Source organism: Enhydra lutris, unplaced genomic scaffold, assembly GCF_002288905.1.
Source record: "Enhydra lutris kenyoni isolate GAN:26980312 unplaced genomic scaffold, ASM228890v2 scaffoldscaffold13, whole genome shotgun sequence".
In the NCBI taxonomy this organism is placed as follows: domain Eukaryota; kingdom Metazoa; phylum Chordata; class Mammalia; order Carnivora; family Mustelidae; genus Enhydra; species Enhydra lutris.
The window spans coordinates 46,459,883-46,472,929 of record NW_019154097.1 but is presented as its reverse complement, the minus strand read 5'-3'; the positions used below and the strand labels follow the sequence as shown (position 1 = coordinate 46,472,929).

Below are 13,047 nucleotides of genomic sequence, written 5' to 3'. Positions count from 1 at the left end.
CTAGAGGAGGGGTAGGTTTGGGGTGGGAGTAGATCAGGTTTTGGGGTTTGGCTCTCTTAATTTTGAGTTGCCTATCGGACACCGCAATGGGGAGGGCAAGTAGTCCATTGCCCATGTGATCTGGATTTCATGGGAACAGTCAGGGCTGAAAGCAGCCCTGCCGAGGTAGTTCTCGGAGCATGGGAAGAGGACAGCGTGGAGGACAGCCTGGAAGTGGTGTCTAGGAGAGAGACCTTGACCTCGCAGCCTGGAGGGAATGGTCAAAGCCATTCAAGAGACATATTTAATATTATTATACTGTATTTTAATTATGTAAAGAATGTTTGTTGTAAGACATTAAAACGATTAGGGGAGCCTGGCTGGCTCAGTCCATAGAGCACGTGACTTTTTTTTTTTTTCAGATTTTTTTTTATTTATTTGACACAGAGAGAGAGACATCACAAGTAGGCAGAGAAGCAGGCAGAGATAGAGGGGGAAGCAGGCTCCCCGCTGAGCAGAGAGCCCAATGCTGGGCTCGATCCCAGGACCATGAGATCATGACCCAAGCTGAAGGCAGAGGCTCAGCCGACTGAGCCACCCAGGTGTCCCGACTTTTTTTTTTTTTTTTTAAGATTTATTTATTTATTTGAAGAGAGAAGAGGAGAGGGCTGGGGGAGGGGCAGAGAGGGAGGGAGAGAATCCTCAAGTAGACATAGCCCTCTAAGTCCAGAGCCCGATGTGGGGCTTGATCTCATGACCCCAAGATCATGACGTGAGTTAAAATCAGGAGTTGGATGCTTAAAGGACCGAGTCACCCAGGCGCCCTGGACATGTGACTCTTGATCTTGATCTTGGGGTTGTGAGTTTGAGCCGCACGTTGGAAGCTGAGATTACTTAAAAAAAAAAAAAATACTAAAAAAGACATTAAAACAGTGTGAAAGATTATGAACTAGACGCAACAGGTGCTGATAACTGGGCACGTGCAGGTAAGGGCAGAGCTGGCTCCGGGAGGAGGAGCAGACCCAGGGAGACAGGGGAGGAGTCCAGACCAGACACCCGTGAGCATTTCAAGTGCCCACCCAGATACCTGGGAGACATGCAGATGGTCAGTGAGGAGTTCATGCGCCACACCAGCTGGAGACTAAGGAGGCAGGAGTAGTCTGGCTTGGGGTGGAGATAAATTTGGGGGGCCACAGTCCCGGGCGTGTATGCATCTGTGTGTGTGTGTGTGTGTGTGTGATTGGAATAAGAAACAAGGGCTGACATTGGAATGGAATGCTCCAAGCACATAGTAGGTGCTTATGTATTTATTACTAAAATAAATATATAAAAAATAAATAAAATAATAAGTAAAGTAATAAAATAAATAATTAAAAAAATAAAACTGTTGCACAAGATGACATGGGTCCCGGAGCGGCCAACTCCCTGGGATCAGGGGCCACTTCCCAGAGGTGGGGCATTTCAATGGGGGCTTAAGGGATGAGTAGGAGGTGGCCGGGTGGAGAACGGGGGGAAAGGCCTTCTGGGCCAACCGTGTGAACAAGGACACGGGGAGAGGGTGGGGCTTATTCCCCGTGGGGACAGGGCAGTCCCCATAACACATATCACTTCGATCACATCTTTTTTTCTTTTTAAGTAGGCTCCATGCCCAGTGTGGAGCCCAATGTGGGGCTTGAACTCACGACTCTGAGACAAGACTTGAGCTGAGATCAGGAGTAGGACGCTTAACGGATTGAACCTTCCAGGTGCCCCAGAACATTCTTTAAGGTGTGTAATTGATGGATAGTCTATCCAGACCAATGCCCTGTAAAGCCCTGTCCCCACCTTAGTGAAAAGGGCTTCTCTGTGGCATTCCGCAGTCTACTTGCTTAGGGCAGTGAGGTCTCCCTATCGCCCCCAGGGAGAGGATCCTGATACCCCAGGATACACCCAGTAGAGATTTCTAGTTTCTTGTGGTCCAGCCCTGTGTCACCTCTTAGAGGCCACCTTCCCTTGACGCAGCCGTGATACCCGATGCCCACACAGCACGCTCCTTTTAGGAATCTGCACTTGCCTTAGTTCCCCACGGCTGGGACACTCTCCTCCCCTGTTTCCTGCCTCCTCTCCAGGCACCTGGCCCTTGACTTTCACTCCGTCCCCAGACATCACCTCCTCCAGGAATTCATCCCTGACTGCCCGACAACGAGGGCCGGGCTCCTGCGTGGTCCCGCAAAGACCTGTATTTATCCTGATTGTAGCACTTCTTGTCCTGTGTGGCTGTGGTCTGTGTTAGGTGTCTGTCCCCTCTTTGGATGGGGACATCTACAGGGAAGGAACCAGGTCACTTCTAGTGTATTTCCCAAGGCCGGCACAGAAAGTGGGTTTGTATGAGAGATGTTAGCACATGCAATAAGCTGTGTTCCTATAAAGGAGCATTGAGGGAAAAGCTGGGCGTTTGGGACGTCCCAAAGCCCCTGGGGACAGTTTGGGGTTTCCATCCCGCAAGCTGGAAAGGTTGGGCAAGGGCCCCGTGCTCACCCAATCCCTGAGGTTGGGAACTGCTGCCACCTGCTGGACACGGCCGGTACTGCTTCACTGGCGTCCTGGGCTGAGCACCCGTGTGCCCAGGTTGGGATGAGGACAGTCACCACCTGTCCTCCAGAAGCCCTCGGGCTGGTGGGAGAGACACCTTGACAGTGACAAGACAATGATGGGGAAGTGCAGGGGCTGTAGGGGTCTGGAGGAGGACGAGGAGGCAGCTCGTATAGAATTTTCTTTTCTGTTGCTCTCTGGCAGGCTTCCTTGCCTTTCCTGGGATGTCCGACCCTGGTCCATCAGTACGCAAAGCGCTGGTCATTGTATGAGCGACCTTGCTTAACCCTTCCTGTGACCCCACCGGGGAGGTGACCCATTAGTTCCATGTCACAGATGACAATAAAGCTCAGGGAGGGAAGCACAAACAAGGTCACATACAGGTAAGCCCCCCAGCCCCCTCCCAGCCGGCAGCTCTCCTTCCCACTTTCAGCCTCCGCCACCCCAGCGCACCGTCTTGTCCATCTTGTCCATCTTCCAGCTCAGTCCTGAGGCTGAGCCATCCTGGGGGAGCAGGAGAGGAGCGAGATTGGACAGGGGCAGCTGGGGCATGAACCCATGATTCCCCAGAGAGATTCCCAGAGAGAATCTCTCTATCAAATAAACAAAATCTTAAAAAAAAAAAAAAAAAAAAAAAAAAGGATGTGAGCTCTATGAAGTCAGGGAATTTTGTCTTCCTGTTTTATGTCCACTACCCGGAAACACGCTTAGAACATAGTAGGTGCTTAGCAAATATTTGCAGAATGAATGACTCGCTTAATGACTGTAAAGCTCTTAGACATTTCACACCCCAGTGGCAGCCAGGGTCACGCCTGAGGGTGGTATCGGAGTTGAGGGTGGGGGTTGGCAGTCCCCGCAGAAGCCAGGTCCCCCTAAGAAGGGCATCCACGTCAGAGGGAGCACCATTGTTCCGGGGGATTAGCGGCACCCAGAAAGACTGAACTAATTATGAAATGTACTGCAGACAACTGGAGAAAGAAGGTAAAATATGGAAAGCTAGGATGAGCCTGGTGGATGGGAATTCAGGTCTAACAGTGAACTTTTTCCTAATATATGTAAATTCTATTAGTTAGGTTCTCCAGAGAACCAGAACCATAGAATAAACACTGGGAAAGAGTGTTGTTGTTGTTTTAAATATTTTATTTATTTATTTGACAGAGAGAGACAGCAAGAGAAGGAACACAAGCAGGAGGAGTGGCAGAGGGAGAAGCAAGCCTCCTGCCAAGCAGGGAGCCCCATGCAGGACTCGATCCCAGGACCCCGGGATCACAACCTGAGCTGAAGGAAGATGCTTAATGACTGAGCCACTCAGGTGCCCAGAGAAAGAGAATCTTAAGCAGGCTCCATACTCAGCCCAAGCCCAACGTGGGGCTCGATCCCAGGACCCTGAGATCAGGACCTGAGCTGAAATCAAGAGTCAGACGCTTAATGGACTGAGCCACCCAGGCGCCCCCATTTGTGAACCACTGTAGTAATAATTAATGCGGGCAAGAAACATTGATGGATGCTGAATCCTATGAGTGAAAGTGGGGTAAGAGAAAGGATGTGTCATACTCTCTAAGTACCTCCCTTCACCAGTGCTTATTAATTGTGGTCAAGCGCTCAGCATTGGTCCCACCAGTCATGGTTCCAAACGATATTAGCAAGGAGAACACAGCATCCCTTCTGTGATGTCTCTGCCCAAAGTGGGTTAACAGTGGCCTAATCATAAGGAAGGCGTGGACAAGCCAGAATTTGAGGATGGTCTACAAAATAACTTCCCTGTAATCTTCAAAATGTCAAGGCCACGAAATTCAAAGAAAAGCCACAAACTGTTCTAGACCTAGGGGGACCAGAGAGATGCGACGACTGGGTACAATGTTTGATACCGTATTAGATTTTTTTTTTTTACCCTAAAAGGATATTTTTTTGGACACTGAAGAGCAGTTTTGAAACTGTTTCAAGATTAAAAAGTTAAAAGAAATGTCTTTTTCCTGACTCCTGCTGGTCTGCAGGGTTCATTCTGGACGAGCTCCTAAGGGAACTTCCTGTGACGGGCTGGGTGTGACCTCCTGTGACCTCCCTCATGCTCCTACTGTTCCGGGAGCCCCTGACACTCTTTTCTGATTTTATCTGCGCTTCATCCCTGCTGGCCTTGGAGGTCCCTGAGACCAGGTCCCTGGGCCCTGTCTGGATCACGGCACAGATCAGACTCTCAAAACACAGTGACTCCGTCTCAACAGAAAGGCGTATCTGGGGGTACAGTTCGACCTCACCTCTTCGCCTGGGGCTCAACCAAGGAAGCTGTTGGTCTGGTTGTTGGAGGAACCCGTGTCTCAGTGGCACGAGTCATGTCTGGCAGGGTGGCCTGGGAGAAATATTTATGTTTAAGGCAGAGTTGAGGATCTAATCCCCTGGACATGACCTTGCTGAAGAGGCTTCTCAATGGGGCAAATTCTCTTACACCTTTGATGTCACTGGTGTGCTCAGTAAGCACGCGGGGTGGGGAGAAATGGGGGGATTGGGGGGGGGCTGGGCTACCTAGACGACCCCTCCCCCACCCCAGCAGACCCCGCCCAGCTCCAGGATCAGAACGCTGGGGATCCTGGAGGAGTGACCAGCTATGTGACTAGGAAGAATGGACATCCCAGATGTTAAGAGTCTACAGCAATGGTTAGGCCCTTTCCCTTCTGTTTCCTGCTGAGCTAAGACTGGCCATATGCGTGGTTGATGCCAAGATGTCAGCCTTTCGAGATGGGGTGCTGGGGCACCTACGCCTGTCCACCTGCAGGATGGTCCTGGCTCTGGCCCTCGGTTCTCATCTCCCGGCGTGGGTGGAGCGCCCCCTTGTGGGAACGGACGAGTGTGACGGTACAGGAAGGGCCTGAGGAAGCTCTGGGCCCCGCAGGAAAGTTCCAGGATCCAGGAGGGGAGACAGGGGCCCGGCTGGCCAGCCCGGGGCGGAGCCTGACAGGGAGTGCCTCGCCCGGAAGGGAGGGCAAAGGGCTACGTAGTCCGCCTGCCCCACCCCATTGACAAGAGTCCCAGTCACCAGGCCACGCTCTCTGTCCTGGGGCCCTAGAGGGGTAAGTGTCCTTCTGAAACCCTCCTTGTCTCTTTCCTGCGGTTTGGGTGGGAACTTCTTTCCTCCTTGAGGGGCCAAACGCCCCGTCCCCTCTGCTTAGCCTTGTGCCAGGCAGGGGCCACAGCTGCCACCCCTCAACGTGGCCCACTCCCCCTGCATTACTTTCAGAGGCCCAGGAGAGGCGGTGGGGGATGGGATGGGGGAGGAGGCAGGAAGAGAACTTTCCAGACCCCTCCCCTGCTGACATTAGCATCAGAGCCAAGGGAAGGGCAGAGGGGCCCAGAAGCGGGACACCTCATCTAGACAAGCTCTAGATCTCCACTCCCTCCTCTGTCACCCTACAACAGAGCCCAGAATCCTAAGTGGCTGGAGCACTGGGGGACGCCCAGACAGAGCCCTCGCTGGACCAAGTCCTCCAGGAGCGGGATGAAGCCATTGCCAAGTGAGAGGCAGATGCTTGCGGGGGGGGGGGGGGTGTTGGGAGGACAGTGGGTGGCTCACCCTCAGGGCTCTGTCCTGCTAGAGGAGAGGAGGTGAGCAGTCAGGTGTTCCCACAAGGAAAGCCACGGAAGCGCTCACCCTGTCACAAGGCAGGGGGCTGTGGCCACGCAGCAGGCACGTGGAGTTCAAGCCTCGGGCCGCTCTCCCCGCCGCCTGCAGGAAGCTTGCACTGGAGGCCGAGCTGGACACATGCAAAGCCAAGTTGCGCGCCGTGGAGGCCCAGCTGCTGGAGGTCCTGGAGGAGAAACTGAGGCTGAGGCAGGAGGTGGAGGCCTGGGAGGTAGTGTGGGAATGCCAGCCGGGCCAGGGAGCTCAGGGGAGAAGAGAAAGGGCACAGGGCTGGCTCTGAACCTGCTCTCCCGCCCCCAGGAGGACATGCAGCAGCTGGTGAGGCAGCGGGTCGAGAGTCAGCTGCGGAGAGAGTCCAGGGGCACTCTGGGCACCCCCCTGGGCCCCCGAAATGCGAGGGTCCCCTGGGTCCGGTTCCCCCTGGGTTGGTGGGGACGCTGGCGGTGACAGAGCTCAGCCTGGGACCTTAGCAGCAGTGTCTTTATTCATTAAAGCTTGAGGTCTGACCACCTCCGTACCCTCACGCTCTCTCGGTGCCCGCCCGAGTCCTTTTGCGCAGAAACATGGAGTGGGCCACAGTGCCTGGAAGCCGGGGGTTTCCTGCTTCCTCTCTTCAGCCACTCTTAGGCCAGGAAGCCTCGGATGGCAGCCACAAAGTCCTGGGGGCAGTCGGCGTGGACCCAGTGGCCGGCATGGGGCACAGTCTGCATGTGGGCTCGAGGGAAGAGCCGCCTGATCTCAGCGTGGTGGCTGGGGCTGTCTGTCGAAGAGAAGGCCGTACCGAAGGGGTCAAAGTGGGAGGTTGGGGAGACACAGAGACGCGGAACAGAGCAGGGAGACGAGAGCACATGAGCCCACATGCCCAGGGGTGTTTCTGAATTCTCAGGCACCCCCTGCCCACACCGAAGCCCTCCCCAAGGCAGGATCCCTAGGCTGGGACCCCTCCCACCACCGCCGCTAAAACTGACTTACCGCACGTATTTTGAGTTTCCACCCAGGAGGAAGAGGGTTGGCCCAGGGTAAGATTCTTGTTGTGGTGGGAAAGCCATGATCTTGTCCAAATGCTGGGCCAGTGCTTCCAAGTTCACCCTCCACATGAAACGTCCATCCGCCTCCACCAAGTTGGTGAGCAGGAACTGACGCTCCGCCAAGTCCTGGAGGGGGTGGGTCCGGTAGTTGGGGGAGGGAAGTCTCCATGTGAGGTCTGGGGCTGCCACTCTTCCCTTGACAGGTCCCAGCCCCCACCACCACCCGGGGATGGGTGTATTACTTGGATAACAGTGCTGAGCTGCTCGTCGGCCAGCTTTCGGGCAGAGGAGCGGGGCACCCCATCTGGGATGTCTACAGCCCTCATGGCGGCCATGTAGGATGGGAAGTTGGAGCTCGGTGTGGTCTCCACTGGGCTGATGTCCACAGCAATCAGGCGTTCTACCAGCTCCGGCTGTTTAAGAGAACCACACTTGGGACCGGCCTTACGGCAGGCACATTGAGTCTCAGGCAGGGTTCCCAGATCCTGAATCTGGCCATCCAAGGCTTGGCTGAGTCCCAGGTCAACTGCTGGGTACTCAGGGTCCACACTGGATGCGGGGGAAGCCCCGTACAGGGAGGCTCACCCACCCTCTGGAGTGCCAGCAACATGGCTGTCTTGCCTCCCATGCTGTGGCCAATGAGGACGCAGGGCACGAGGCCCAGCTGGGGCAGGAGGTCCTGCAGGTCCTGGCTCATGGCCTCGTAGCTCATGTCTGGGCTGTGCGGGCTGTCACCATGGTTCCGTGCATCCACCGTGAGCACCTGCGGAGTGGAGAGAGGGCGGGCAGAGCCGGCATCGACATTCAGGGCACAGACGCCTAAGGCATGGCATTCCTGCGGGCTGAGGGGCATAGAGAGCCTGGGAAAAGGTCGTGAAGTGGAAAAACGGCCCCGATGCTGAGAGGGCCCAGTTCTCAGACCTAGGAGGCCAGATGGAGGACCTGGGGCTGCTCTGCCAGAGAAGGCCCAAGGAGCATAACCGTGTCTCTGAAGGTTTGGCCTGGCAGGGTGACCACCCAGAGAAAGCAGGTGCCAAGAATTTCCGCCAGCTGGAACCCAGAAGGGCGGGCTACTTCCTGCATAAGGCGGCAAGCTCCCTGTCATCCCTGGGGAACAAACAGGGCTGGTCCCCGTGACCACTGGACCCCTGGACGGCTGAGCTCAGCGTGGAGCACGCACGGCAGCTCTCACACATGAAGGACTGGGTGGGGGCAAGCACGAGAATGACCGGGGGTCCACCTAGGGCCCCGGTGTGCCATGCAGCCTCCATCCCCTTCCCCATGCCGGCTGAGGGAGACGGGCCACGCCTCCGCGGGGCCCCGCCTCTCCCGGAAGCTCACCCTTCGGCCAGTCTGCTGGGCGAGGGCCTTGGCGATGGAGCTGAAGTTGGTCTTGGAGCCGAAGAGCCCGTGCAGGAACACCAGGGCCGGGCGCGCCGCCTCTCCGTCCAGAAGCTTGTAGGAAAGCAGCACCGACCTGGAGGGAGGCGCGAGGGCGGTGGAGGGGTCTAAGCCGGCTGGGGAAGGGGTTCCGGGGAGCGGCCTGGGCGGGGGCGGGCACAGACGGAGGAGGCGGGGCCGCCACGGCAGGACTGACCCGGGAGGAACGACGGACGGTATCTCACATGGCGCCCTTGACTGACCTCGGCTCGGCGCCGCTTCGGCCACTGCTGCTGGGTGCGACGGGCACCCTGGAGAAGCTGAGGCTGCAGGGGCCGAGCCCCCTAAGGGGGAGCCTCCAGGAGCGGGTCCAGCGGAGCATGCCCGGGAACTGCTACCTGAGCTCACCGCGGCCTGGTCCCCTCGCTCCGCCTCCTGCCTTCGCTCAGGGCCCCGCCCAGTTCCGACTGTAGTCCCGCCCTCTTCCCCGCCCACTAGCACGGACTACCCCGCCCCCGCCCTCGTTTCCTTACGTAATCCCAGGGTACAGTCTGTTCCCCAGCTCCGCCCCCTACGTCATTACGCTATCCCCTCAGCCTCCGCGCCGGCAGGCGGGAGAACCGCCCCTAGCCACGCCCCGGGCGGAGCCACCTTGTTCCCTGGTTACGCCCTCGCGAAGCTCCGCCCAGCCTCTTCCGGCGTCGAATCCTGGTGGCGAATCAGAGTCCTGTGGCGTGGGAGTCCCATCCCCGCCGCTCGGAACGTCCGGGATTTGGGGCCCGCGCCCGCCCCGCACCTGGCCTGCTCCTCTGCCTTCACGCACCGCCTTAGATGGGCGTCATACTTTCAGTGCCGCAGGCGGGTGCGGAGGGGCGCTCGGAGGGGCCCTCGTCATCGCGGCGCCGGCTTGGGGGCGCCGTGCTGCCCAGCCGGGGGCCCAGGCTGGCCGGGTTGTGCCCCTCTTCCCCATCCTGAAGTCCTCGACTGGAGAGGTCATCAACCACCCTCCACGCCCGCCCTTTACAGATGGGGAAACTGAGGCAAATGGCTGCACAAGAGGCAGAACCAGAATCGCTGTCGGATGTGACGTTCTTTTTTTTTTTTTTTTCCCTTGGTCCGTGTCCCCCCCACCCCCCTGGCCATCTTACCGGCTCTTCCACCCGTGCTTCCTATGAACTCCCCAACTCGAAAACTGCATCTGCACACCTGCCTTTTACTTTCCAGCCCCAGGACTCCCTCTGCTGGCTGCTGCGGGGGCCTTCCGGATAGCCAACGGCCCAACTCCTGCACGGCTTTAGAGGTCCAGGATAACTGCCACCTCCTCAAAAGCCTTCCCGGATTTCCCCAGTTGAACCTCATCTCTTCCACCCCATGTTCTCAAAGCTGGCTTTCTCTGTCCACCGCAGTCTGGGAGCTCCTGGCGGACTGGAGACACGTTTTTGTTTATCTGGGGCAAAGTGCAATAGTAATCATTTTACTGAATGATTGTGAAGAGATTCGAGGCACTAGCTGAGGCTTAGGTGAAGGTCCGCCTAGGGCCTGGGTCAGTGCCCCTTGCAGGAGATGACATCTGGACCAGCCAGTCCTCTCCCTCCTCAGGGCAGGCCTGATGGAGTCAAGACCTGTAGGATGCATCTGAACTCCAAGGTGTTATAAATACCTTGCCCAGTGAGATGGCTCCCACCTTGAGCCAGCCTGGGGACTGGCAGTTCTTTTGTTCTAATGAGAGAAGGGCTTTGAGGTCACGGGGGACGCTAAGCACAGCAAGTGGTGTGATGATTTGTTGCCAGAATTGTCCTTAGGGGACTGATGAGCACATCTGAGCCCTGGATGGGGGCTGGACCAAGGCATGGGAGGGGTCCTTGGAGGAGACATCAAGCAGGGTGTTTTCCTAGAATTGGTGGATGAAGGGGCAGGGGGTGGACATAACGTTGGTGATTCAGAAGGTTAATATTCCAAACGTGGTTTTAAACCACCCTCCACCTCCTCCCCAGCCTACTGTCTAGCCAGGCAACGTGAGCCTGGCCCATGACCCTGGACCATCTGCTCAGAGCCCTGGGTCTGTGGCAGAAGCAGTCTGGAGACATTCCTGAGACCTGGCCAAAGCCCCATCATGTGGCTGGTTAGGGCCTGGGAGCAAGCGGAAAAACCAGTTGGCTTGAGGTTTCCACTTTGGAGGAAGCCGTGGGGCCTGGGTAGGGGTTGTTGCCATCTGGGAAGGACTCTGGTGTTGTTGTGTTGGGGAGGGGTCAAAATGGGGGCTGCCCACCCTTTCCCAGCTTGTTTAGGAACTGGCTAACTCCTAACTGGTTTGTGAGGGTCTCTCTCTTGGAGGGGGGGGTGTCCAACCCTTGGTTGGGGGGAGGCCTTCTGGAGCCCCTGATATGCTGAGGTCATGTGGGGGAGGGGGCAAACGGGTGTGAATGAGCCGGCCCTGGGAGTCTTTGTTCCCAGCATCCCTGCTCTCAGCCGTCCCCAGGTCCCTGTGAACTGGGAGGGTGTTGTCATCCTCATTTTACTGCTGAGAAAATGGAGACGCGGGAGGGGAATAACCCAGCTCCAGCCGCTCAGCACGTGCGTGGCCCAACCGGAATTCCTTCCCAGGAATTTGACTCCTAGTGCAGTGCTCCCGGTAGTCCCCGCCCTTCTGGCTGGGAATCCGTGGGCCCCCGAAGGGGTGCGGCCGGCGGCGGCAGGGACACTGCGCCACGGGGGCGGCAGCGCGGAAGGGGTTAAGACAGGGAGGCAGGCGGGTGTCCCGTCGCCGCACCTGGCTCAGTATCGGTCACGTGGCCGGGGTTTCACCTGCCCCGCTGAGCAGGGACAATCGGGCCGCTTGTTTCCAGGTTGGTCGCCATGGTGACAGGAGTGTGCCAGGGGAGGTCAGCAGGGCAAATTCCTGCCTGCTGGCCGGGTGGGGCCAGAGTGTCAGTTGTGCCGTGGCGGGGCTCCCAGGAGACCCCTGGAGGCTTCCCCAGGGGGGGCCGCTAGGTGATTCCCCGCCCAGCCTCCTCCTGCCCCTGCCACTCAGCCTTCTCAGATTTGGATCCTGAGTTTTTTAAGCTGCAGGGACTTTTCTGTGCATTACCTTGTTTAGTCCCCATTGCAGCCTTTCCCACAGCGGCACGGTAATCCCGGCGCCTCCCCCAGACTCACCGAGCACTTCCAGAACATTCCCTTTTCCCTTCATCCCTTCAAAAATAACGGCTACTTTGGAGAAAGTATGCACCTTTCTAGACAGCCATGAGCAGGACGAGAAATTCAGGGACCACACAGCAATGGATGGTGTGGAGTAATTTTTTTCTTCCTAGCAGGTGGGCGAGGCCCCTGGAGCCATTGATAAAAGGCAGGGAGTGCACAGGGCCCAGAACATCTCTGGGCCCCCTCTCTGCCACCTCCAGGCCCCCTCCCCACATTCCCTCCCCTCTGAGCTTCCCACAAGGCCACACACCTTCATGTCCTGCTTTGCTCCCCTCACTCCTCTGCTCCAGAAAGGCCCTCAGGTCCTGCTGGCTGCAACCCTGTCGACACTTTTCCCACCTCCAGACCCATGTGCACACTGTACCCCCAGTCACAGCCTCCTCGAAAGCATAGATCTTAAAGTAGGGGGTGAGGAGTCTGGGTGGTGGGCTGGGCAGAGTGGGTGGACCCAGCCCACTCCATTCCCCTGGGAAAAATACCAACCTGCAGGGGACACTGCAGCCCCCCCTGCCTGCATTTGGGACCCTTTACTTATTGAGCACCTACTATGTGCTAGGCACTGGGGTTGCAAGGATGACCCCAGATCCACTCACAGACCTGACAGTCTGGTGGGGAGGATACCAACGAATGTGTAATCGCACACACAGTAAATATGCAAAGGAAGGCGGAGAGAGAAAGGAGGGGTGCCTCTGGCCCTGGGACCAGGTAGTGCAAATGTGCAGAAGTGATGCTTGAATGGAGGTCGGAAAGATGAGTAGGAGTCGGGGTCTGTGAAGGGCTTACAGTGGAGGAGGGTGTTCCAGAAGTTGGGACCATCACTGCAATGGCAGAGCCCTTCCCTCTCCCAAGGCAGAATCTTGGGAATCATTCTAGGTGCATCTTCCTTACCTCCCCTGCCACCACCCAATCCCTCCCCCAGTTGCTATGGATTTTTATCTTCCAAATAACTCTGATATCCATTCTCTGCTGCCCAAATCCACGACCCCATCCCTTCTCCAGGGATGGCCAGCTCCCTGTCCATTTCCCTACACAGTACTCAGCGTGATCTTTTCCAAACATATAATGTATTTCTGGGTTCATCTAGTTGGTTCCTTCCTACTTTTCCGTGCTCATTGCTACTGGGGATGCATGGGGCTGACCCAAGAGTAGAAAAGCTGGTTTGTGTGTTTCAGGAGCTAAAGCCCTTAGGGGAAGGGAATTCCTCTGCAGAGACCAGAGCTTGGCCCAGAATGGGAGGGGCATCTGTCGCCCACT

At 56.9% G+C, this 13,047-nt stretch overlaps 1 protein-coding gene across 9 annotated transcripts; it reads right to left on the bottom strand.

Moving 5' to 3' along the window:
- Positions 1 to 3,974: 3,974 nt before the first annotated feature.
- On the bottom strand, positions 3,975 to 9,035 carry LOC111146335 (abhydrolase domain containing 11). 9 transcript variants are annotated; one of them, XM_022501846.1, is made up of 6 exons: positions 8,856 to 9,035; positions 8,554 to 8,689; positions 7,802 to 7,975; positions 7,455 to 7,625; positions 7,157 to 7,338; positions 5,609 to 6,940 (listed from the first exon to the last, which is right to left on the bottom strand). In XM_022501846.1, exons 1-6 carry the CDS (start codon positions 8,972 to 8,974, stop codon positions 6,808 to 6,810), a joined length of 915 nt encoding a protein of 304 aa, XP_022357554.1. In that variant the 5' UTR covers positions 8,975 to 9,035; the 3' UTR covers positions 5,609 to 6,807. The 9 variants fall into 9 exon arrangements, 6 of the variants coding, with proteins under 6 accessions (XP_022357554.1, XP_022357556.1, XP_022357558.1 ...); XM_022501848.1 differs by having other exon boundaries at positions 8,554 to 8,667; positions 8,852 to 8,995; XM_022501850.1 differs by having other exon boundaries at positions 8,810 to 8,857.
- Between the last annotated feature and the right edge of the window lie 4,012 nt (positions 9,036 to 13,047).